The 26,008-nt window shown below is 38.2% G+C and overlaps 1 protein-coding gene across 1 annotated transcript; it reads right to left on the reverse strand.

The window, feature by feature from the left end:
* Window positions 1-735: 735 nt before the first annotated feature.
* On the reverse strand, window positions 736-25,802 carry LOC126485154 (DNA-directed RNA polymerase II subunit RPB11). Its single transcript, XM_050108826.1, has 4 exons — window positions 25,554-25,802; window positions 25,224-25,313; window positions 13,700-13,874; window positions 736-1,028 (listed from the first exon to the last, which is right to left on the reverse strand). The coding sequence occupies exons 1-4, from the start codon at window positions 25,604-25,606 to the stop codon at window positions 993-995; spliced, it is 354 nt and encodes a 117-aa protein (XP_049964783.1). The 5' UTR covers window positions 25,607-25,802; the 3' UTR covers window positions 736-992.
* Between the last annotated feature and the right edge of the window lie 206 nt (window positions 25,803-26,008).

Consider the following 26,008-nt stretch of genomic DNA (forward strand, 5'->3'; position numbering starts at 1 on the left):
AGTGTTACAACATGCTCGATTCTAATGGCTGCTCCACAACCCACGTCATTTGGATCCTTCCCTCTGCCCCCCATATCTCCTCCATGGCGTGCTGTTTCCCACCATCTCTGACATGAGGCGTGCCTTGTGTCTAGCCTGTGCACCTGTCACCCCTTTCTCCAACATTCCTAGCAAGCAAACCAGCTGCATCCCCATAGCCACTAGCTGTCCAGCCCAACAATATTGCTGCCTCCTGCCTGCCACCTAACCCCCCCCCCCTCCCCTCTCTCTACACACCCCACCCACCCTATCGCGGACCACTTGTTGATCTGCAAGCCTGGTATTGTGCATCAAGCAAGCACAACGTAAGGCCACGGGAGGGGAGGGGAGAGGAGGGGAGGGAAGGGAAGAGAGAGAGAGAGACTGATTACGGCTAGGTATGTTCGTGTGTGTGTGTGTGTGTGTGTAAATATTCATTCCAAAAGCTAGCAAGTTTGCTTTCTATCCTGTGTGTGCCTGCCAATGACTCAATGCCTCTTCTTTTTGGTGAGTGGTATCCTTTATTCCTAAAGTATTTTATAGGTTTGCATTACACAAGCCACAGATTTAAGTAATTTTGCCCACACCATACGTAGTTAAATATGCAGTGGCAACAGGAACAAGATTCTCCATTCTGAATATTGCATAAATTGCTGGATAGAAACTACTGAAAGAATATTTATAGAGGAGAGTAATAAAATTACTGGCCAACATAAATACATTTCACACAGTTTTATTATACAAAATATGTTTTACAAAACAAACATTTCATTCCACCATCTTAATATTATTCTAGAACTATGAATAAAATGGACTGGAAGGAAATAATACTCGTTTTCTTTGTAAATCCATACCATTGAGAGTGTCAAATATATACATTGAGAACAATAAGGAACATTAACTGATCTAATGAAGATGATAAAATCATGTGTCACTAGACATGTTGTGTACAGCATTTCAAGCATCTGGTAATATTAATCCAATCCATCTTTCTTCTCTTTTATCGCTTCCTGGAAATACAACAATGGATAAGTTGCAATGGATAAGAGTCAGCCTTGGCAGTAAAAAATTAAACTCTTTGTAACAGCAGAGAAAATTGTACCATTTTTTTGAATCTGTGATTTTCCACAACCTGCTTATATGAGGTTTAAATAATATATATCAATAAAACATACAAAACTTTTGGAAACCTCAGCAAATTCCACATCTGACAAAACATTTAAATTTGATGATTTTTTCCCGACTAGCATTTTCATAACGATAAAACTAATACAGTGAAAGTGCATCGACAATGATACAACAAAGTTGAAGTACATAATTTTCATAACACTGAACATAGACTTACCACAAAATTTTTAAAAAACGTATCAGAAAGACAATTATGCAATTCATATTTCACCCATATGAAATGAAAGCTACACAGTTCATATTTATGCAGTAAGGAACTAATTAAGGTCACATATGAAACTTTGTGAGCAGCATTTGGAAGATGGCATCCAAATAATGAAATTAATTTGCACTTTGCATTCCTGTTTTTAGTGCATGGGTGTGCCACTTTGCAGGCAGCAGCCCATTAAGGAAGTTGTCTGCAGACAAATGTTTTAATTAAGATTTTAATCTTTTATATGCTCCAAGAAAAGGCACTTGCCAAATAAGCGATAATTTAAAATTAATAACCAGATAGCAAATGAACGGCAGAGACAAACAATGAAAAAATGCAGAAGACAAAAGGTGGTAACACTAAAGAGCCCTGTCTTCCCGACATATGGTCCGCGTACCATGCCTTCCACATGAATCTAACATCAATGGATAGAGTTAATGAATAAAACAAAAAAAGGCTGATGAAAAAGAGTAAACCCACAGCTTCTGTGTTGGTAAAAGAGCAAATTCTGCGGAGCTGTAAATGCTTGGGTACATTGCCAATATAGGGTATTTGCTTCAAAACTTCTTGCGGTGAAAATGTACAGGGTGAGTCAACAAGGACGTTACAACTTCAGAATGATATACAAATTTATTGAGATCACTTTAGAATTAGTACTGCGTCGTTTTGTAGTAAACCATCTCAAGTTTGATTCACATAGTACATTAGTACCCCATTCTGCCACCAGGAGCACCAGTGTAGTGCACAGTTAAAAGGCTACTTTCACTGGTGCGGAGTGTGCTCACTATCTGTATTTGTTTTATTCTTTATCTGGGGTTCCATCAATGACCGTGTGTTATGTTCCTTCACTACCAAACAATTTAGCTGACCTGAAAAATCGAATCTACATAGCTGTTGCACAAGTTACACCTGATTTGCTGCAATGACTGTGGAAAGAAATCAATAATCAGCAAGATGTTTGTTGCTTCACAAATGGTAGTCACATCAAACAAATATGACACTTGACACTTTTATGTGAAACTTGAGGTTGTTTGCTACAAAATGACACCTACCAATGCTATAGTTATCTCAATACATTTCTATATAATTCCAAAGTTGTAAATACATTTCTGACTCACCCCGTATAATTTAGATTTGGTCCAGTCTTTCTCAAAATCCCACGTGCTCTACTCTAGCTTTTTCTGTCAAAATGACCACTGGACAGCAAATTCCAACATAGCTCTATTGTTAGAATGGTGGTATATTCTTCCAAGTATAAAAATATGATGTTTAAACAAAGAAAAACGCATTGGTTTTTTTTACAGACTCCACTTAAACAGTATTGCTTTAGGATGTCTACCCTCTTCCTGTGATTCACATCAAGTTCTCAGGTGTTTCAGTTATGCTTTCACAAGGACTACACTATTGTATTATAATGAGCAACATATCAAAAAATTATTTTGATCACTTTGGTCAGGTCATCTTAATAACAACCAAAACAACAAAGCAGCAGTCTCCCAGCAACCAAGTATCTTTTATACAATTTCTTTTCATCAGGTGCACTGCTATTTCCCGAAATCCTCCAACAAATCAAAACCTCCCACTTTCCTATACTACTCCTGAATTCACATACCCCCAGCATACCATCCTACAGCAATTGGTTGCTTAAAAGTGATAAGGTCGGTCTAAGAAGGATGTCGTTTGAATCGTTACAGAGCTCGTCAGCAATCATGAATAGCTCCTCCAATGTCTTTGGTCAAATATAGTGCTCGTCAATGGTGGTGGTGGTGGTGGTGGTGGTGGTGGTGGTGGTGGTGGTGGTGGTGGTGGTGGTGGTGGGGGGGGGGGGGGGGGGGGAAGGGGTGCTGCAGAAAGAAGAATAGCAGTTACATCAGCATGGATGATTGTGTCTGAGATGCTTTGCATAAGCTCATCAATACAATCAGAGGGGTGGCGAATGAAACAGCATGCGCATGCAAAGGCCAGCTGGCTTTTTGAAGTGCCTAATAGGGTAGTCGGTCTGTCTCGCAATAGCAAGGAAATGACAGTATCACTGGAAAGTGATCACTGTCACAAAGGTCATCATTTAGTGAACAATATAGCGAAGCCAGAAGATTAAAGGAAGAAATTATTAGACCAATACCAGAAGACACCAAGGGCAGCCCTGAAGAACCACCACTGATGCTGTACAGATCATTATCTGTGTGAAGATGGTCGTTTAGGAAGCCCGTACCACACGAAGTGGTACTCTACACAGGGGAGTGGTATGCACTGACGTCCCCAAGTTGGAGAAGAATGGGGAAAGTTGTTGGATTAATGTGGTCAATTCGACAAAAGTAAGTGGTCCACCTGGAAGTAGGTAAATGTCACATATGGTAATCCCTGAGGTCATTTGCACCCACGCTGCTATTATGACCATCACAGAATGTTGGCGAATGGTCACCAGTGAAATGCCTTTCTTGGAAACCAACGCAAACTGCAGAAGAAGAAGAAATAAGGTGATGAACTACCAGCTAGTGACAGCAGTACCCACTACAATTTCACTGTCATGTGACTGGCATCCAAGTTAGTCATGAAGGGGCCAGGAGGACCAGGCATGCCACAGGGTTGCTGCCTGTCACCAGTGAGGATAGAACCGCACCCACAAATGTCAGCTCAGAATTCATCTGTGTGGGGGGTATTGGCACCTCCGAAGGTACCGGAGGAACCTGGTCCTGAACGTTCTTCTTCATAATGAAACTTCCTGGCAGATTAAAATTGTGTGCCAGACCGAGACTCGAACTCGGGACCTTTGCCTTTCGCGGGCAAGTGCTCTACCGACTGAGCTACCCAAGCACGACTCACGCCCCATCCTCACAGCTTTACTTCTGCCAGTACCTCGTCTCCTACCTTCCAAACTTTACAGAAGTTCTCCTGCGAACCTTGCCGAACTAGCACTCCTGAAAGAAAGGATATTGCAGAGACATGGCCTAGCCACAGCCTTGGGAATGTTTCCAGAATGAGATTTTCACTCTGCAGCAGAGTGTGTGCTGATATGAAACTTCCTGGCAGAGAGTTTCTGTAAAGTTTGGAAGGCAGGAGACGAGGTACTGGTAGAAGTAAAGCTGTGAGGACGGGGCGCGAGTCGTGCTTGGGTAACTCAGTCGGTAGAGCACTTGCCCGCGAAAGGCAAAGGTCCCGAGTTCGAGTCTCGGTCTGGCACACAGTTTTAAGCTGCCAGGAAGTTTCATATCAGCGCATACTCCGCTGCAGAGAGAAAATCTCATTCTGGAAACTTCTTCATAATCTTTGCTGGGCAAGGTTTATTCAAGTGGCTATTTGCATTGAGCATAGGTATAAGCGGGAGGGGGGGGGGGGGTGATTGTTGTCATGATGTTAGCGTAACTTTACTGTCTTATCCACACGATGTAGGCATTCATATATCTTCAAAGTCTCAGTAAACGACAGCCAGTCAATAAATTTGTACTCCAGGATCTTCAGTTTGTTCCTGAAAACTGAGCAAAGTGGCAAACATGGGGGGTGATGTTCTGCACTGTTGACACACAAGGGAGGGTGTTCACATGAACTACCTTCATAGTGTGATTTTTCGCAGTTGCTGCATTTTGGGTCCACCGTGCAGCGGATTGACATATGCGCAAAGAAGCACTTCATATGCAGTGGGATATACAGTTCCACATCACACCTGTACCCTGTGACATTAACTTTTTTCAGAAGGAGATCCCCTTCAAAGGATAAAATAAAGGCGCCTGTATCTGTACAATTATCCTTGGGCCTTTTTTTTTTGTAAACATCTGATAAAATGTATGCCTCGCCATTGTAGACTAATCCACAGCACCTCATCTGTTTGGAAGGTAAGAATTCTGTGGAAGATGACTCCTTGAACCACGTTCAAAGATATGTGTGGGGCAATGGTCACAGGCACATCACCTACAAGATCACATATCTGAAGAGCTGTAGTTTGGGCAGCAGACTCAATTTCACCAAATTTGTCTTCAATGTTTTGAAAAAAGAAGAAGAAGAATTAATGGTTTCATTGCAGTAAAAGTATCCCCGCCAGTCCCAGTACATACCAAGCATTGGGTGAAATGTTTAACTCCCAGATGTCTGGCTTGTAATGCTTTCCACGTTGTAACCAGAGAGAGAAATGTCATGGTGTTGTATCTCTCTGCATTGTAAAAGTCTTTCCTATTTGAAGAGACTGCTGAGAGCTTGCAATCACCAGGGGGGAAGTTTAATTTGCTTCACGTGTGAGTCTTCCACTATGGTACCACTCATTCCAATCTGATCAGGAGCTCTCCCCACGGACGCTACCCACCCAAAGCAGCAGTTACCTGGCCAGTAAACCATTGTCCAGAAGAGACCTTGTTGCCAGCCATTATGGCACACACTCCTTGGCTTGAGTGGGAAGTTTGTAGCTCAGGCACCAACAGTGTGATCTCTGCATCGTCAGGGGGCTACCACTGTGAAGGTACTTGATGAACTGAGGCCCCCTGCCCCGAACAAAGTGGCTACTGTGCTGGGTTTTGGGTGCAGGGTGTAATACCTTCACAACAAAGGGAGGATGCGAAGAGAGAAAGTCAAAAAAGATGGAATACACACCACATTGGGCAACCTTTGCTGCAGGATCCACACTTTTATAAAATTTGGAAAAGGAGTTGCAAGTTGAACACAACAAGGGGTTCACACAGTTAAGAACTAGAAGTTATAGAATGCCAGAAGGGAAGAAAACAGGTATCAAAACTCTCAAACCACAGCCAAGCACAATCCACACCAAGCAGACCATCTAATGGAAAGGCGAATAAGGAAAAAGAATAATAGAATGACAGACTTGCAGCGCCCCGTTATGGCCAGACACACACTCACAAGAGAGATACCAGCCCCTGGTGGGTATACATTTCAGAACAAGTATACAAAAGTTGTCCGGTTTGTGAGATGAGCCTCTACAATTTCCACATGAAGCCTCCCTTACATGTCATAGTGGTACGACCAAATTGAAGCATTTGAAGCATTGCATCAGGTTAGGAAAAACCAGTCAAACCTTATGATGGATAAAGCCCACAGGAATATGTTCAGGTAATTCTGGAGTGTTGAAGGTTAGAATAAATGTTGCATCTTCTCCAACATGCCACTGACTCTACTCGTATAGTTCTGCTCTACTGTGACACCCAAGTGTTTCCATTCTTCATGTAGCTCCTGTATCAGAGCAGCAACTCGGCTACAACAGGGTAGTTGCCTAAGGCCTTGTTCCCAGAATCTTAGGCACTTGGTGTGATGTGGCAGTTTCAACTAGAAGTGTTCCATTATGAAGTCGTTTAACGCTTTTTAAAGACCTGGCAATACCATCTAGTGCCTTGTAATTATAGAAAAGGGAGACTTTCTCAAAGGTTACCTCTGTTCTCACCACACCCTGCCACTGTTGGTGAAGCTACTTGGGATAAACACATCCTATCCTTCCCCAAGTTGTTGTACTCTCTTTGTCAAGCTCCTCAAGTTGTGGCCTTTCTGACTTTGATAGCCATGCCAGTAGTTATGCTACTGGTGCTATAGCCCACAGCGTCACTGAGGCACGCAAACCCTTCTGCCTGTCCTGAAAGTTCCTATGACAAGCATTGTAGGCTAGGAGGGAAGTGTCAATAGACATGAAAGGGAGTCCGTAACAGAAGAGTGAGACAGGGTTATAGTATATCCCCGATCCTATTCAATAAGTACACTGAGTAAGCTGGGAAGGAAGCCAAGGAGAAATTTGTGAGGAAATTTAGGTTCAAGGAAAAGAAATGGGTCTGCATATGACATAATTCTGTCAGATGTGGCAAAGGACTTGGAAGAGCAGTTGAATGGAACGGATAGTGTCTTGAAAAAAGGATATAAGATGACAGTATCAACAAATGCAAAACAAGGATAATGGAATGTAATAGTACTAAAACAAATGACACTGTGGAAATGAGACATCAGAAGTAGTACATTAATTTTGCTATTTGGCAGCAATATAAGTGATAGTGGGACCAGTAAAGAAGAAATAAAATGCAGAGTGGCAACAGCAAGAAAACCTTTCCTGAAAGTAGGTGTCTTGACAATAGCCTTCTTTTGAAGTGAAACACTGACAACAAAAAGTATACACAAGAAGAGAAAGGAAGCTTTTAAAATGAGGTGCCTCTGAAAAATGCATGCAATCCAGTAGGAATACCAACTGACTACCGAAAGTCTACAGAACTGAGATGTAAAAAAGAACTTTATGCCCTAACTTGGCTAAAAGAAGGGTAGGTTGATAGGGCACATCCTGGGGCAGGAAGCAAAAGTTAATTTTGTAACAGAGGGGAGATTTTGGGGGAGGGGAGGGGGGTTGGTTGTCTGAGCCCAGGGCTACACTACAGTAAATAGGTTCACATGGATGTAAGCTGCAGTAGTTGAAGAGACTTACACACAACCTATGAGCAGGAAAACAACAACACAACATACTAGCAGGAAAACAACAACAACAACATTGCATGTGCATGTTCTCCATTGTCATCTACCAACCTACCGTTACATCGTTTTCTCCACCTTTTCTTCCCTTTATGAGTTCAACGAAGTATTTATTTGGCCCACAGACCATCTAGACACCTAGCTATATGTCTTGCCCACTTCTACACCATTTCATTCCAAGCTAATTAAGCTTTCCACTCTCGTCGCTTTCCTTATAGGTTTTTTATTATTTTCTTGCCTCTCTTAAAAATGTCCATTATGCATCTCTCCATTTCTCAAAAAACACCTAAATTCTTTTAAGAGTTTCTATATTGAAAGTCCATATCTCACTGCCTTGAATAAAAGCTGGTAGCATACACAAGCTGCAAACATTACATTTCGAATAAATCGGAAACTTGATTCCAAAAACTGTATTTAATTTGACAAAAGCATCCCAGACAATTTTTACACTCCATTTATTTCTCTTTTTCCAATCCAATATAGTGAAACCTCACATAGCGAGCATAATTCATTCTATAATCTTACTTGTAGTGCGAAACATTTGTTAAGCAAAACAATGTATCCCAAACAAATTAATGTAAAATGCAATACTGTGTTCCATGCAGAAAAGTACTAAATTATTCATGCCATTTATTCAAAGAAAATTATACATGCAGTATTACGTACTTTATTATTTGCGATACATAACTAATTCTGGAAGCTATCTGCAGTAATTTGTTTTGCTGAAGTTCAACACTGGCCAGAAATACAACACAGCATTACTGTCCAATAAATTTGTAGCGCACACAGCCACTGCTTTATTGGGATGATGATTTTCAATATACGATATAACCGATTCCCATGCTTTCAGCATTTCTCTTAATGCGCCAGAAGATTGCTGCTTTGCTCTTACTGCCTCCTCCTCAACATCCTCTGAAAGACTACTCTCTACAACTTCCTGCTGTGAAAAAACTGCAACTCCATAAGCTCTTCTGTGGTCATTTCTTTGCTGTGATCTCCCACAAGCTCATCAATATCATTGTTATCAACTTCTAGTCCCAATCTCTCAACCAAAGACACAATCTCACTGACTACCGGCTCCACAGATACTGACTCAAATGCCTCAGAGTCACATTCAACAACACACCCCAGCCAAATCTTCTTCCAAGCAGAAGTGAGAGTTATCTTGCTAATCCTTTCCCAAGCCTTTTCAATTTTGATGCAGGCAACGATGTTAAGTGACATTTCCAACACTCTCTGAGAGTGAGAGTGGTAGCATCAGTCAATTCAAAGCAATGCCCAAAGAGTGCTTAATGTAGATCTGCTTAAAGTTAGAAATAATCACATGGTCCATACACTAGAGTAACAGAGTGGTGCTGGGAGGCAGAAATTGGATCTTGTTGAATTCTTCAAGGAGGTGATCTCATAGGCCTGGGGAATGGGCAGGATCATTGTCCATAATAAGCAAGACATGGAGTGGCAGCTTCATCCCAAGTAAAATACTTTTACAGCAAAGTATCAGACACTTCATTGATCCAATCACAAGAGAGATCACATGTTGACCAAGCCTTGTTGCTGGTCCTCCACAACACATTTAACCTGCTCTTCTGGACTTTACACTTCTTGATGGCTCGTAGAGTTTCATTTTCAAACTGCCACTCGCAATGGCACAGAATAGCAGCGTGAGACAGTCTTTCATTGGCTTGTGACCTGGCAATACACTCTCCTCTGCTGTTATAAAGGTGCACTTCGACATCTTTTTCCAGAATAGACCCATTTTGTCACAATGAAAAACCTGTTGCAGCAGATAACCCCCAGAATCTGGGGGCATCTTGAAGTTGCTGATGAAGTTCTCTGCTGCCTTTGTGTGGGTGCTGGCTGCTTTGCTGTGGATGCTGGTTCTTCTCTTCAACTTCTCAAACCACCCATGGCTTCCTTTAAACACTTCTTTGGCCACTGATGATCCTGGCGTCTTCTTAAGAAGGTTGGCAAAAATCATTCTCGCCTTCTCACAAATTATGTTCTTGTTTATAGTGTCGTCTTGCAGTTGCTTTTCATTTATCCATATAAGGAGCAACCTTTTGACATCATCCAGGATATGAAACCATTGTTTAGATGCTCTTATCACTTCCTTTTTTGAAGCATGTACCTCCTTAATCTTGTCCTTGTTCTTGAGGATAATGCAAATAGATGATGCAGACCGATTGTATGTGCATGCTAAATCAGCAAGGCTAGCACCATGTTCGCATTTTTTAATGATTTTTCATTTCATTCTAAGGTCTTTTTCTCTTAGGGTCATCTTCTTGCTGCTTTATCTCCAAGGACATTTCTATGAAGGTTATTAAAATTTGCACACAAAAAACACAAAAAGTTTAGAAAAATGTGTGATTACAAGCTGCACTAAGTTGGTAGCAGAAACAGCACTAAACGCAGACTGCAGGATGTACTAAAGACATCGTTGATACACCACTGACAACAATGAAAGGTGTTCATACTGTTGCACATTTTCCCCGCCATGTGAGAACGGCTGGCCATCTCAGTAATTGTCGTCACTCATTACGCCACTCATTATATAATTTTTTTACAATTTGTTTTGCTCGTTAAGCAAATGGCACCTAATGGGAGGGGCTCACTTAGTGTTGTTCCACTATGCTTCTTCAATTTGTCAGCTGCTTCTATGACATTATTGTAAATTAGTAGTATTTTCTTTTTGATTCCTTGATAATACATTATTTTCATCTTATTATAATATTTATGTAATTCTTTTTAATATTTTATGCTACGTTGACACCAAAAAATAGTTACAGTTATCAGATGATCCCTAATCCCCCATTCTCAACAAATCACTACATTCACTTCACTAAAATGATTGTCCACTACAGAGCAGGGACTGTATCTGACAAACATTTTGAGACTCATTGTGGGCCAGCAACAGGTTACATTAACTTCTTAGACAGCATACTCAACAGCAATGGCGAATTTCATAGCTGCCGGGGGTATGTGGCATACTGGACTCTATAACTAACTTCCTTCACAAAATACAGGTAGAGACGACAACAGCAATGTCATGCAGCAAATGAGGTATCTGTGTGAAGTACGGTAAAATGCAAGCATGTAAAATAAATGTTTTAAATAACATCATGAAATTAATGTTATCCTGTTGAGTTGATTTGTTGGTTCATACTGAACTCTATATATGTTCCATTCACTTACAGCCAAAACATTTTCAAATAGTTTCAGAATTCATTACATCATAAAAAAATTAGTGTTGGTGGGAAGGATCCATATGGCACAGACTGTGAAGCAGTCACTGAAATGAAGGATGTCATGTTTGGCAGCGTGCTCAGCAACAGGGTGGTCCACTCGTTCCTTGGCCACAGTGTGTTTGTGGCCATTTATGCCGATAGACAGCTTGCTGGTTGTCATGCCAACACAGAATGCCGCACAGTAGTTGCAGCTTACCATGTAGATCACACGAATGGTTTCACAGGTAGTCCTGAGTTTGATGGGATAGGTGATGTTTGTGACCGGATTGAAGTAGGTGGTGGCCAGAGGATGTATGGGACACGTCTTGCATATAGGTCTATTACAGGGATATGAGCCATAAGGTAAGAGGTTGGGCACAGGCATTGTTTAGTGATAGACGAGTATATTGTGTAGGTTTGGTGGTCAGCAGAATACCACTGTGGGAGGGATGGGAAGGATTGTGGGCAGGACATTTCTCATTTCAGGGCACGATGAGAAGTAGTCGAAACCCTGGTGGAGGATGTGATTCAGTCCTGGGTGGTACTGAGTTAAGAGGGGAATGCTCCTCTGTGGTCAGACAGTGGGACTTTGGGAGGTGGTGAGACACTGGAAAGATAAGGCACAGGAGATCAGTTTTTGTACAAAGTTGGGAGGATAATTATGGTCTGTGAAAGCTTCAGTGAGACCCTTGGTATATTTCAATAAGGACCACTCGTCACAGCAGATGTGATGACCAAGGATGGCTAGACTGTATCGAAGTGACTTCTTGGTATGGAATGGATGGCAGACGTTGAAGTGGAGGCATTGCTGGTGCTTAGTGGGTCTGATAGGGACGCAGGTACTGATGTAGCCACTTTGAGGTGGAGGTCAACATCTAGGAAGAAGGCTTGTTGGGTCGAGTAGGACCAGGTGAAGCAAACTGAGGTTCTGGAGGAATGTGGATAGGGTGTCCTCACCCTCGATCCAGACTGCAAAGACGTCATCAATGAATCCGAAACAGGTGATCAGTTTTGGATTCTCGGTGTTTAGGAAGGATTATTCTAGATGGCCATGATGACTTTGGAAGGTGGTGGGAGACCGAAAAGATAAGGCACGGGAGATTTGTTTTTGCACAAGGTTGGGAGTATAATAACTGTCTGTGAAGGCTTCAGTGAGACCCTTGGTATATTTTGTGAGGGAGCGCTCGTCAATGCAAATGCAACGACCATGGGTGGCTATGCTGTGTGGAAGGACCTTCTTGGTATAACCAAATGTCGAAATCATTTGAATGAATGTCCAAGAAATTAACCAACAACACATACTTAGCCCTTCCGGAGCAGTAGGTTATTTCAATTGTATATCACATTCTTCATATTTCATCTTTGCAAGCTTAAACCATTAATTGGTTCCACTCACTTTCAAACTCTGAAAACTGTACAAAGTCAGATGTTATTAATAAACACATACAAAGAAAATTCACTCTTATCTCCATTGTGATATCACAAAGGAAACAGTTATGGATACTAAATGAGTTGCAAATCTGGTCAAATGTTAACTGTGGAAAATTGTATCAGATAAACTACCAATGGAAACTGACATTCACTTTACAATTTACAACAGCATCTTGGTGTGCTATCTGTTTACTGACATGCCATCAACGAAGGCTATACACTTGCCATGTTGTCCACGGCTACAGCTACAGTAAGGGTGTACGTTTCTCCACCTGCCTCGCAAGGTATGAATTTGGCAATTTTCAATATTTAAAAAAAATGTTTGCAGTGTGTCATAGCAGTTACAATTTGATGTAGTGTTTCTTTTGGTGTATTCTACCTGTATAAAAAATTTCAGGGCAGGTTTTGACATGCTGGACTGGACTGTTCCTTTGTAAGAGCAATTAAAGAAATTTACAGTATACCAACATTTATTCTGATATGGGGGGAAGACAAGGCTGAAATTCTGTGGAACCAACCAGATTAACTAGTCAGGTTGTGGAATTCTACAAGACCCACAATAAAGCTAAAATTGAAAAAATAAAATGGGCTGGTGCAGTTAAAGAAGAACCACACAAAAAACAATTGTAGGCAGAAAATTAATGACAGCCAGTTCACCTGACAAAACAGAAGGAAGAAGAGAGTAAATTTGTCTGACAGGCAGAAAAAAAGTCCCATTCTGAGAGAATGAATTTGATATGGACACAAAAAACAAAACAGCACCCTGAAAATGCCCATCGTAGTACATAATGTGGTCCACTTGGGTCCAAACATGAATAATGTATAATATTCCTTGAATTTCAGCACAACCATTTTTCTTATGCTAATTTTTTCTGCTGTACAACAAACACCAAGATGATAGGTGGGAGGTATGGTGTGTGTGTGTGTGTGTGTGTGTGTGTGTGTGTGTGTGTGTGTGTGTGGGGGGGGGGGGGGGGGGGGCACTACTGAATATTCTTTATCAAGCAAATGATAGCTTAACTTTTGTCTTATAATTTTATCTTTCCTACACATTCTTTTGTTTCCAGTAGGTATACTTATTTTTCCCAACACTGAGCTTAAAAGCAAAGCTATAAAACAAATATACTAGGTAAATTGTATACCTTTTAACTTGTGACAGGTGCAATTTTTAGTAAATAAAAATACAGCGAAGCTAATACTATACCTTAAACCTTTCCTCAAAGAGAGAGAGTTCAGCAATCAGATCAGTAATTGCATGTGTCAGAGCATCTTGCGGTGAGTAATCAGATGTAGTTTGGATACGAAGTATAAACTTGTGCTCTAGTGGATGCGGTATTTTGTAACCAGCGAATAAAACATTTGGATCCTTCAACAGTTGGCTGCAAAAAAAGTGGATCATACTGTTAAAAAAATATGAGTTAGGACCTTTTTTCACTAGAACTGACCATCCATTGGTAGGCCATAATTGCTGAAAATGTATGTGAAGCACAATAATTGCCCTCTAACACAATAAAACATGTGAACTATGTGACAGATTGAATGATTACATGTTTCTAGCTGATTTAAAGGAACCATGTTGAGTTTGTGATTAATATTATAAAAACTGGCAATAACATCTCCTTCAGGTGTTCCATGCAATTGTTTTCATGTTCACTACCTACACTCATACACAGACCACTTACTCAGAGCACCTGAAGAAGACTAGGTCTGTCATTGAAATTGCGTGTTGAAGAAGTTATATTTATAAACTCAGACATACAATATTAAATGAACAATAAATAAACTAAGTATGTAGATGAGCCTGTGCACATATACAAATCAAATTAGGGGTGTGGTACAAGGAGTTGATTTATCTTCATGCCACTGAAATTTGTGCTATATTTATGGATGCGTGTTACTGGTATTATGACAGCAATGATGATCTTTGTACACATTTAACCAAGTGTTCAATATGAACTTCCTACCTATCAATATGAATATGTAAAACATCACAGAGAGGATCCACAGCATATGGAGCCGCTCAATGGGCTTCAACTTCAACTATTCTCATCTGCTATTGTCTATAACACTTTCACTTACCTGAATCTCTCCCCTTTTTCGTGGTCGTCATTGCCATTTATTTATTTTTCCATTCTTTTTCCTTTTTTTTTGTGTCACATTGGTTTACGGATTTGTTTCTACTTTCAATTTGTCATTCTCTTCTTACTATATTCTGTCTTTTTCACATCCAACATCTGGTAGTTTATAAAATTTGTTGGCAATTTGCCTGCCACTGGTTATTTACTTCTCATCCTACTCTTCCGTCTCTTCCTCAGAAACATTCTTGGCTAGCCTTCCACAGCACTCTTGTCAGACAAGGGATCCTAATGTCTTGAAGGCTAGTGAGAGTGATACCTGTGTGTTCCTGCTAGTGTTACTTTTTGATAAGAATAATTTTTTTTCTAACAATGCTTACACACACACACAAAGACATGCCTTGAAATTGCCAGCAGGAACAAATAGATCAAAACGATTAAGGGGAGGCAGAACGTAACTTTTTTTTCACATTATCAGATTTTTATCTCATTACAAAATCTGCAATTTTCCATATATATAAAATCACTTATAAACTCACATGGGAAGTATTTTATTTTATTTTTTTAAATATAATCTACATTGGTTGAAAATGTTAAAATTTTTACATGCATTACTTCAAGATCTAATAATCGGTAATTTTTTTTTATAGAAGGCTGTGGATTGCTATGTTATCAAGGTTAAATTACATGTTTGTATTGGTAGCACTGTCAAAAACAGTATCTTATTGTTTCATAGCATAAACACGTGTTTTATGTCTAACTGCTAACGGTTTTCTGAGGAAGAGTTACAAATAGATTGGTAAATCTCTCAAAAAGTAAAGTACAACTCTAAAACAAAATGTTTCTAAAGAAATATGGGTTTCATCGTAATAGATTTTCAAATAAAGGGAAACATTGTGTTCAACATGTGGTGTGTGAAGTTACAGGCAGTGAAATAAAGGCAAACTCGTCAGTATCTAGATAAACACCCATTAGTGCTTTGAAGATCAAAATAAAATGCTGTGATACACAGTTTTCTCAAAATGAAAGTGATGTAAATGGTAGGTTGGGTTATATTCTGATACATTTACAGATGGCTGTTAGGTGAATGTGTGTGTTGTAAAATATGTGAAGGACCGGTTAGTTTACACGAAGACAGTGCAGTATCAAATGGACTAGCCACGAAACTTATCATTAATTGTGCCAGTTGTAAATATACTCACTCATTTTGAAATTCTGATAAGTGTAAAGATAATTAATTGAAGTAATGTTAAGTGGTTTTATGGATTGGGAACTATTGGCAGAGGACACACAGCAGGAGACACAATGTTTGCCACGATGAATATGCCACGCCCACCTTGTAAAATCGACAAGTATCCAGGATTTATTGGAGACGCTGTGGAACCTGTTGCATGTTAGTCAATGAAGGGTGCTGCAAACAAAGCTGTTGAAATAAATGATGGTATGACTGACATACCAGTAGTTTTTGATGGCACTTGGCAGAAGTGCGGCTACAGTTCTAAGAAATCTGTTGCTACAGTGACCAGTGTGTATACTGGAAAGGTAATAGATTTCTAGATTTTAAACAAACATTGTTATAAGTGTAAATTGGGGAATGAAGGAGGACATATCTGTGACAGAAATTATGAAGGAACAAGTGGTGGTATGGAGGCCTCTGCAGCTATCAAAAGTTTTAGTCGACCTGTAAATGAAAGGGGAGTGTGTTACACCAAGTTCTTAGTTGATGGAGACTCAAAAGCATATAACAGTGTACTAGCCGCTCAGCTTAATGGTGAGAAAATTATCACAGGACTGGAATGTGTTAGTCCTGTCCATAAGAGGATGGGCACAATGTTGAGGAAGTTTAAACAAAGTTTGAGAAACAAGAAACTTTTTGATCGTAAAACCGTAAGAGGCAGGCTGACAGACAAAATTACTGATGAACTACAGCAGTATTATGGGATGGCCATTAGAAATAATACTGAGGATTTGTTGAAAATGAAGCAGGCAGTATGGGCTATCTTCTTCCACAAACTGTCAACTGATGGAAAACCAGGACACCACCTTTGCCCTCCTGGACCTGATTCATGGTGCAATTACTGCAACGCCCGGTACTCAAACAGTTCACAGAGCCATAAACATTCCATCCCAACAGCAGTCATGGATATCATAAAACCTATTTACAGAGACCTGGCAAATCCTGAATTACTGAAGCGTCTGCATAGTCAGACTCAAAATCCCAATGAGTCTTTCAATAATCTTATATGGACTCTGTTACCAAAAAATGTTTTTGTTGGGATGATGACACTAAAGTTGGAGGTCAGTGATGTGTTATTGCTTTTAATGATCGCAACATTAGCAGGGTGAAAATGCTACAGCATATGGGAATTAATCCTGGAGCAACCTGCATCAGAGAACTTGAGCAGATGGACAAGGTTCGCATTGATAAAGCAGAGTATGCAAGATAGTTGGCCCCTAAGGAGTCCAGAAAGAAGAAAAAACTTGGAAAGAGATCAAGAGGATGATATACAGTACTGTGCAGGGTGCTCCTGAGTAACTAAAAATAAAAAAAATAAGCATATATTAAGTGAGTTACAGTCTTCTGAAACTTTACAAGCCGTTCCTGAAAATTTACATTTTCTGTTGCGTTTTTCCCTAAATCTCAGAAACCACTTCGAGTATTCAAATTTTCAGGGAGTAATAAGATACATGTCCTGAGTCTACTGAACTAAAAGAAGAACATAATGTTATGTATAATTAAAATTATTTACAATAATACACAAAATTTTAACTGTGCAATTAGAAAATTGTATTTCTGAAAGCAGTGGCTGAAATGCAATTATTGGAGTTCAGTAGACTCTGAACATACAGTTTAATGTCCTGTAAAAGTTTCATGTCAATGGCTATAGTGGTTACTAAAATACAGGGAAGTCAAGTCACTAAATGTAACATTGTTGGGATAGGGCATTCCAACTCCCCTTAAGACAGAATAACAATTTTGGAGACAAAATGGACACACCACTTGTAATATATACAAACTTCAAACAATAGTTAAATTATAATTCAGTAGCATAACAACATAACGAAGAAAGTGAAGGAAATTTTTCAGACTAGAATAAAAGTATAAAAGGGAAAGAATGCTAACAAAACCTTTCCACTAAAAGTAGAAAAATCAAAAGCATGAAAGATCAAAATACACCCTAAGAATAAATGAAACAGACTAAAGTAATGTTGGCTGTATAAAAAACATAACCTCATTCAATAAATTACATTTACAAGTTGCTATATGCCTGTGCTTCATAACTGAAGTTGAACAAGGGCCTTTCCAAACCACTGCTTTTTTTGGCTTCGATACCTCAGTTGGTAAAAACGGAACACTTACAGCATTACTTAATTATTCATTTTCCCTAGCCAATAAGTGAAAGATAACTGAAACTTATGAAAAGAAGCAAAGCAATTGAGTTAAGATTTTAATATACGAAGTGCAACCAGTAAATCCATATATCCTACCCAATGTGTTTGTATTCATGAAGATAAGATTGTGGCACTGCTGTAAACTTCTGAAAATATTTCTGGCACTAAGGTAAAAGACTAACAGTGCCATCTATTGGTTCTTTGACGTACTGTGAAACTTGATAGTACCATCTGTTGGTTCTTTGGTGTACTACACTGTCATCATTAAGGTAAACATCTGATCTACTCAGCAGAGCAGACCAAAACTTTAAATTACTGTTTCTTTCTTACTGAAAATTGATTTTGATAAAGTTTACACGTTACCTGCAAAAACCCCATGAAAATTTGCCTAATCGGTCTAGAGATAAGCACATTTAAACACACAAACAGACATACAACAGTTTTACAGTTTTATTATTAGTATAGAAGAGATAACTGGTTTCATCAGTACAGTCTTCAGGTGGCACATTCTCCAGAACATCATATCAAAATGTCAATAAATAACAGTGGCACTCTTCGCTCTTCGAAACTGGGGTGTAACTCTTGAGAGTCAACACTAACGATTCTCTCAGTCCATCTTTGAGTTGTCACAGTGTTGAGTAGAAGCCCTAAGAACAATTATCTAAAAATTAAAACTGGAGAAGCTATTTAAGAAGAATGGAAACTATTCATCTAGGAATGTGAAACCACACAAGATAAGATAGCAACAAAAACATCTGCCTTCTATAACTGAACAGAAAATTTCGAAATGTGTGTCTTTACAACACTGAATTACAAGAAAACTGAATAGTAAGTGAAAAAAATGAGAAAGTAGGGAGTAGGGATTTGAAATGTGAAGCTGGAGAAGAATTGGGAATATTAAATGGACAAATATAATACAAAATAAACAAGTACTACATGGACAATATAAAGATGTCTGTAGAAAACCATGAGCAAAAGAAGTGATCATCATAGTGCACAACTGTAAACATTTCAAAGACATTAATTAAGCAGCACAAAAAAAAACATAATATCAATGTTACAAGCATGCAAGTTTCGAGAGTGTGGAATGTTTCCGTCTATGGGAAACATTCCACGTGGGAAAAATTTATCAAAAAACAAAGATGATGTGACTTACCAAACGAAAGCGCTGGCATGTCGAAAGACACACAAACAAACACAAACATACACACAAAATTCAAGCTTTCACAACAAACTGTTGCCTCATCAGGAAAGAGGGAAGGAGAGGGAAAGACAAAAGGATGTGGGTTTTAAGGGAGAGGGTAAGGAGTCATTCCAATCCCGGGAGCGGAAAGACTTACCTTAGGGGGAAAAAAGGACGGGTACACACTCGCCATGTAGCACGTACAATTAGATAGAAAAAGAACAGTGAATGAGTAACAATGGTTTCCAAAAAGAATCTTACTAGAGAACTAGTTCCCATCTATGAAGTTATCATCTCTATATATCAGTACTGAGATGAAACTTCACTCCTTAGTTCTCCCTACATATATAACCATCACATCCAATTTTAGCATTTTATCTGCCTTAGTTTTCACTTTATAGCATTTTAAAGAATGTAAGTCCTTGTCATTTTTAACACTATAATGGCAAAAAATAACACTCCACAACATTCTGAAAATAAATAACAATCTTTTTCATTCATCAGTCAATCTGTATGAAATTTAGTAATATTATAATCCAAAGTATATAGAGTGTAGGTGATATTGCCTAATACCTTTCAGTAAATTCACAAAAAAAGTGTATTTATATTTTGATATTTCATTTAGTAAGAAACATGTTTCATCATTGTGATGAATATCATAGTACGGGAAAAATACCCAAAATCTTTTTTTCCAAAATAACACTCAAAGCACGGGCTATCAAATGGAAAAATGAAACGATGTAGTTTCATTTCTTTATGAGTTTCTTGCTACACTGGAAATTTAGGTTAGTTTTCATTTCATCACCTTAAAAAAATCTGTTATTGTTAAAATATTTCTAAATAACTGCTTCAGTTATTTATGTTTTCAGTGTTATTATCCTTTCTAAAAATAATATTTTCTTTACAAACCATGCAACAAATGGTAAAATGCATGCACTGAGCATGTGGCAAAAGGGAAATGTCATAGGTCATGGACAATATGGTCATGACAAGACTAACTTTAAATAACACAGGCCAACAATCAAGAAACTTTTTTGCTGAGAATACCTTATTATTATGCTTTTAGGGTGGGAAATCCAAATATGATACTTAAAAAATTGTTATACCCACCATTTCTTCATATTTTACAGTTAAATTTATTAAATTAGCAATTTTTTAAAGAATTTAACAGCTTTTATATAGTTAAAATAATTTAAAAAGGAGGTGTAATGAATGTAAATTACATTGTTAGCACTGCTGAAAAACATTTTCTGGTGAAAAAAGGTCGATTCTATTTTTGTGTTAGCAGATGGTGTTTTGTTTACTGTCAACCTAACCTCTCTTTCCTGTTTCCTGTACATGTGCTCAGCACAATGTCTAATCGTGGTTGTAAAAACTCTGCTGACAGTTTTTGTTGTACTTGTGGTGAATTTGTGACTAAAAAACACCCAAGAAATATTACAAACTTTGTGAAAATGGTTCATCTATCATACTTTGGATCTAAACTTGGTGATAAAGATAAATCTTGGGTGCCGCGTAAGTTCTGTTATGCGTGTGCTGAAGATCTGAGAAAATGGTCCAAAAAGGAGAAAACTGCCTTAAAGATTTGGTGTTCCTATGATATGGAGGGAGCCAAGAACTCATTCCAATGATTGCTACTTTTGCAGTGTTGATCTTACTGGTCATAATTCAAAAAACAAGAAGGTAATAAACTACCCTAACCTTCCATCCGCCATCTGACCAGTAGGGCATAGTGTAGATTTGCTGGTTCCAGAACCACCAGATTTAAATTCTATTCTAACAGAAGTATTTTCTGACGTACAATGTGATTTACGTGAACCAGATGATGAAGTCCATTGTAATACAGAAAGTCTAGAGCCCAAATCATTTACTCAGACCGAGCTTAACAATTTAGTAAGGGATCTGGGCTTAATGAAAAAAAAAAAGCTGAATTACTTGGCTCTAGGTTAAAAGAAAAGAACTTATTGGCAGCTGGAACCAGCATATACATGTATAGAAAGAGAGACCAGTAATTTTCCAAGATTTTTCAACAAGAAGGTGATTTAGTGTATTGCTCAGACATTCCTGGTCTGATGAATGAGTTTGGCATTGAATACAAAAAGAAAGACTGGAGGCTATTTATTGATTCATCCAACACTAGTTTAAAGCCAGTTTTATTACACAACGGTAACATTTATGCATCTATGGACATTCTGTACATATAAAAGAAAGCTATGAAAACCTAGAACCAGTGCTAAGTAAAATAGGCTATTCTGCTCATAGTTGGATGACATGTGGCGACCTAAAAGTAACATGCATGGTCAGCAAGGTGGCTTTACCAAATTTCCATGTTTCTTGTGTGAATGGGAAAGACTCCCTGTGAGGGAGTCTTTAAAAACTGGTGAGAACATTCTTCGCCAAAACCTTGTAGATCCAAAAAACTTATTCCTACAACCTCTACATACAATGTTACGCCTAATGAAACAGTATGCAAAGGCTTTGCCTAAAGATGGACCATGTTTCAAGTATCTCTGCCAAAAGTTTCCACCTTTCAGAAGCTAAACGAAAAGAAGGCATCTTTGTCAGACCTGTTGGCTTTGAATCCACAATGACCTTAAATGAGAAAGAAGCATGGGTATCATCCAAGCAAGTTGTTACAAAGTTCTTAGGACATGAAAAAGACCCAGAATATGTTTCTATTATAGCTACAATGTTAAAGAAGTTTAAAACTTTAGGATGTTAAATGAGCCTGAAAGTTCACTTTTTGAACAGTCATCTTAACTACTTCCTGGACAATATGGGAGATGTTAGTGAGGAGCAAGGAGAGCATTTTCACCAGGACATTAATGTGATGGAAAAATGCTACCAAGGCCGCTGGAACACCAACATGATGGGGGAGTACTGATGGTCACTTCACCGAGAAGTTCAGCTACACAAGAAGCTTCAATGAAAAATGAGAAAGAAAATACAAACCAATTCCAGCTGACAAGTGAAACCTCTATTAACACATATCATTGTTTTCAGTAGCTCACTGTAAATACAATGTATGCTTATGTTGTAACAAAGTGTTTCATTAATTTCCCCATTTACCGTATAGCATAGGATTTTTATACTAAATAATAAAAAGCATATTGCTCAAAAACAATGGGTAATACAAAAATACTAAGGTTAGATTTGGATCCAGCTAATAAAACTCTATAAAGATCAGCTATCAAAGTAAAAAAGTTGATTAAAAAAATTTTTCCTTGGCCTTTGTAATTAAACTTAGAGAATTACCTCACCCAACAGCAATTTTAAAAAAAATCCCATTGATACTGTGATAATATTTACATCAAATAATCCTTCAAGTGTGTGATAATATTCTGATTGAGAATTGGTAGCATAAGTGTGGGGAGGAAGTTATTCCACTTCAATAATGACTATGTTCGCACAACATATGAGCATTTTTGTTAGCTGGCTTCATCATAGTTACTAATATTTTTTGTTATAAGAAATTTATTATTTTTTTATTTTGGAGTGCATTCATTACTGTGCTGTAGCTGTGTTTAGTTTCACACAATAGCATGTTTTAAACATTTACAGTGTTTTTTAAATGACACAGCACTGAATACTAAATTTATGTTCTGATTAATGGGGCAGGCTCATTGAGTGTACTATCAGAGCCAGCTAAAATGCAATATCTAGAGCAGACTGAACAGAATTTAAAAAACCTACTTTAGTTTCTGGATTCTCACTTTTAAAATCTGAATGTATTTCATGTAAACTGCATGCAAATCAATTTATCTTCTTTTTTTTCCCTCTATGTGTGTATCACCTTTTAAACACGACACTTCACTACTTTGAAAAACAAATCATTACTCAATCCGTTACTTCATATTTCAGCTTCATTCCTCTTTTCACACAAGAGTCTGCTAAGAACCACTATTCTTTGAAAAACATTCAGACCTTGCTGCACTGAGTAATCAGCAACTTCAAATGTATTTCAAATTTTTTAATTTAATATAGTAATTGTCTGGTTTTTATTTATTAAGATTTGTGTAAAATGTTCTTTATGCCACCGAGCTGCATATATGCGGCAACAGGTTTTACTTCTAAGAGAGGATCATTTTCTGACAACTTCTGCTTCAGCATCTGATACAAATTATATTTTATTTGTATATTTTCATCTAATTTTCAAAGTATTGTTTCTGCACTGCATATCCATCTTTCTCATTATGTGGTGCAAGTAATTTTAGAGATGGGCACTTTACTTCTATGAAAATAGTATTTATAAAGTTCATAGAGCAGAAGACATGACTAATAAATGCAAATATTTGCATTTTAACACTGGGACTATATACACTGAAAACATTAAGTCAAAAAATTATCTGTACAAATATTTGAACAGTAACAGATTTTCAGAGACACACAAAATGCTGATCTAAAACATTCAGTACAGCAGAGAAAATACTACCAAGGAACAAAAACAACACTTTTTTTTTTTAATGTGATCCTATGCTTGACGGATCATTTCTGGGAAAAGTACTTTGAGGATTAGGGAAATACGGAAGCGTCCGATCTAACCCGTCGCCTACTAAGGTAACGTCAACGAGGCAACATCTACGAACACGCCACACTCACAAACCAAACTCCGCGCCGTAATGGCGTCACACACCACAACACCCTTACGTCACGGGTCAAAGCCGACGCGTGAGATCGGATGTTTCTGTTGACCCAGGATTAGATCATTCCCTTTGTGTTGTATTCAATGAAATGCTGAACCACACTTTCACAGAACAAAACACAAACTTGTATGAATACGTCTTTTTATTGCTTTTGATGAGTTTATTTAATGGATTTAGGCAACTTTAGTAATAATCTTCATACTTTATAAGGTGTAAAATTACCAAATTGACTGATGGATGAAAAATTGACCTTTTTTTCTATTCAAAATTTTGCTAGTGCCATTTAGAACCATTCTGATAATAAAATAGCCTATCAAATTTGAAATTATGTAAAATGGAAACACAGGGATAAAATGCTAAAATTTGGTATAATTACATTTCTCTGTAAGGAGAACAAATAACCCAGGTTTCACCACATTCTGAGACGGTAAATGAGATAATGTCGTGTTTTAGTTGAATTGACAAAGAATGACCATGTAAATGCATGGACATAGGAAACTCTACATCGGAAAATACATAAATTACTGTACTGAGTAGACTAAATAGTTTGTCCTATGCACATTTTACAATTATTCTCTCAGTAATTACTTACTACTTGCTATTTTCTGGCACATTTCACAGGTATATATTCATTTTGCAGAGCAGAATTTCACAATGTATAAAATGTTGTTGAGCCAGAACACATCTGTTCCAAAAGCTCAATATCTTCTCAGTAACTTATTTATATCTATGACTGACAAATTTCCTTATACGTATCACACCACTGTACGATGGACACAGTAGCATAAAGCATGCGTGTGCACTTTTGTTCAAGAAATTGAAAAAAAAAGAAATGTCTGTTCAAATAGTATCAGGGTTTTAACTAAAATGATGCTGCAGGAAAACTGCTTCTATAGAGTAGAATTTAAAAAAATGCAAGATTCAAATAACAATCATAATTCTATAGCCAGATGCTCATCCTGCTCCTGCAGCTGTCTTATCTAAAAGGAGGGCTCTCTTGAGCGTCATCTGCTTGTGAATCACATAAACTTCATTATGTATGTTGTTGCATCTTAATTGTTTGTTTCTGTATTCAATTAAGCAATGACTGAGACCAGCCTGGCATTTATCTGATTGATTAAGGCAAATCAGCAAATTCAATCAGGGTCTAGTACACTTCTTCATCTTGTAATCTATATGAGGTCTATTTATTTACTTAATTTAACTGATTCCTTATTATAGCTTATTTAAAATTATGGAAGCTTAGTGTCACACTGTGTATGTATCAAGTTGCAATAGTTTATCTGTAATGCCTACGGATTCATGTAAAACACTGATGATAAATAATGACTCAACATGACTAACGGCTTGTGTATCGACAAACAGCATACTATACACACTCTAGTGAAAATAGCACATCAGGAATTACTGTTGACATCTGAGGAAAATACGTACTTTCGTATCATATTTCCAAGGGTGTGATCTTCCTTGTTGATAGTAAATATCGCTGCATTTGGCACTTTCGTATCTTGCTCTTTTATTATCCTGAAATCGAAGTCAAATACCTGAATTAATAATAGTTTCGGCGAAGTACGAAACTTTTTCAACTGGTAGCATTAACGATACGTTGGCGCAACATTTCCCTACACTTCTGTGCAATAAACCATACCAAAATGCTTAACCATGCAATATCCTAATCTGCTATGACGTTTACATGCTGTAAAACTACAAACGACGCTCTGTTAACTCATGTCAGTTATTACAATTTTGTCATATGATACGTACTTCTTTTCTCCAGCAAAAAGGAGAAATGATTCGAATGTTGGAGGTGCGTTCATATTTCAAAATTATATCTCCTTCCAAGGCACCAACAGTACACACGCTGTCCTCACCAACTGACACACACATACACTGCTTAGTGCTTACACAACATAACAAACAGAACACGACTTCACACACTACTACGTCCTCTTGGCCTCTTCAGTAAGTCAAGGAACTTCAATCAATTCGAGATCCACAGAGAAACTCCATGTTCGTGGTCCACAGACGTACATTACTTGACTGGCAAAGATGCATCGTTTTTAGTGAAGCCCTTCCACCATAGATATTAAGACCCGTCCACACCTTCGACCATAGATATTGGTAGACAGGTCATGACGTATATTTCGCGGCACTAACATCTCTACTGCTATACCACGTGACTATTGGCAAAACAATGGTGGTATCCTGTTGTGCTTATG

The sequence above is a fragment of the Schistocerca serialis genome, chromosome 1, assembly GCF_023864345.2.
Source record: "Schistocerca serialis cubense isolate TAMUIC-IGC-003099 chromosome 1, iqSchSeri2.2, whole genome shotgun sequence".
Lineage (NCBI taxonomy): Eukaryota > Metazoa > Arthropoda > Insecta > Orthoptera > Acrididae > Schistocerca > Schistocerca serialis.

What these genes read in the sequence shown, in the direction of transcription:
- LOC126485154 (XM_050108826.1), bottom strand. Translation starts at nt 25,606, where the DNA reads ATGAACGCACCTCCAACATTCGAATCATTTCTCCTTTTTGCTGGAGAA. An exon ending in CTTGGAAATATGATACGAAA is followed by an intron (nt 13,875 to 25,223) that starts GTACGTATTTTC and finishes CTTTTTTTGCAG; the next exon opens with CCAACTGTTGAAGGATCCAA. An exon ending in TCTTTGAGGAAAGGTTTAAG is followed by an intron (nt 1,029 to 13,699) that starts GTATAGTATTAG and finishes TTGTATTTCCAG; the next exon opens with GAAGCGATAAAAGAGAAGAA.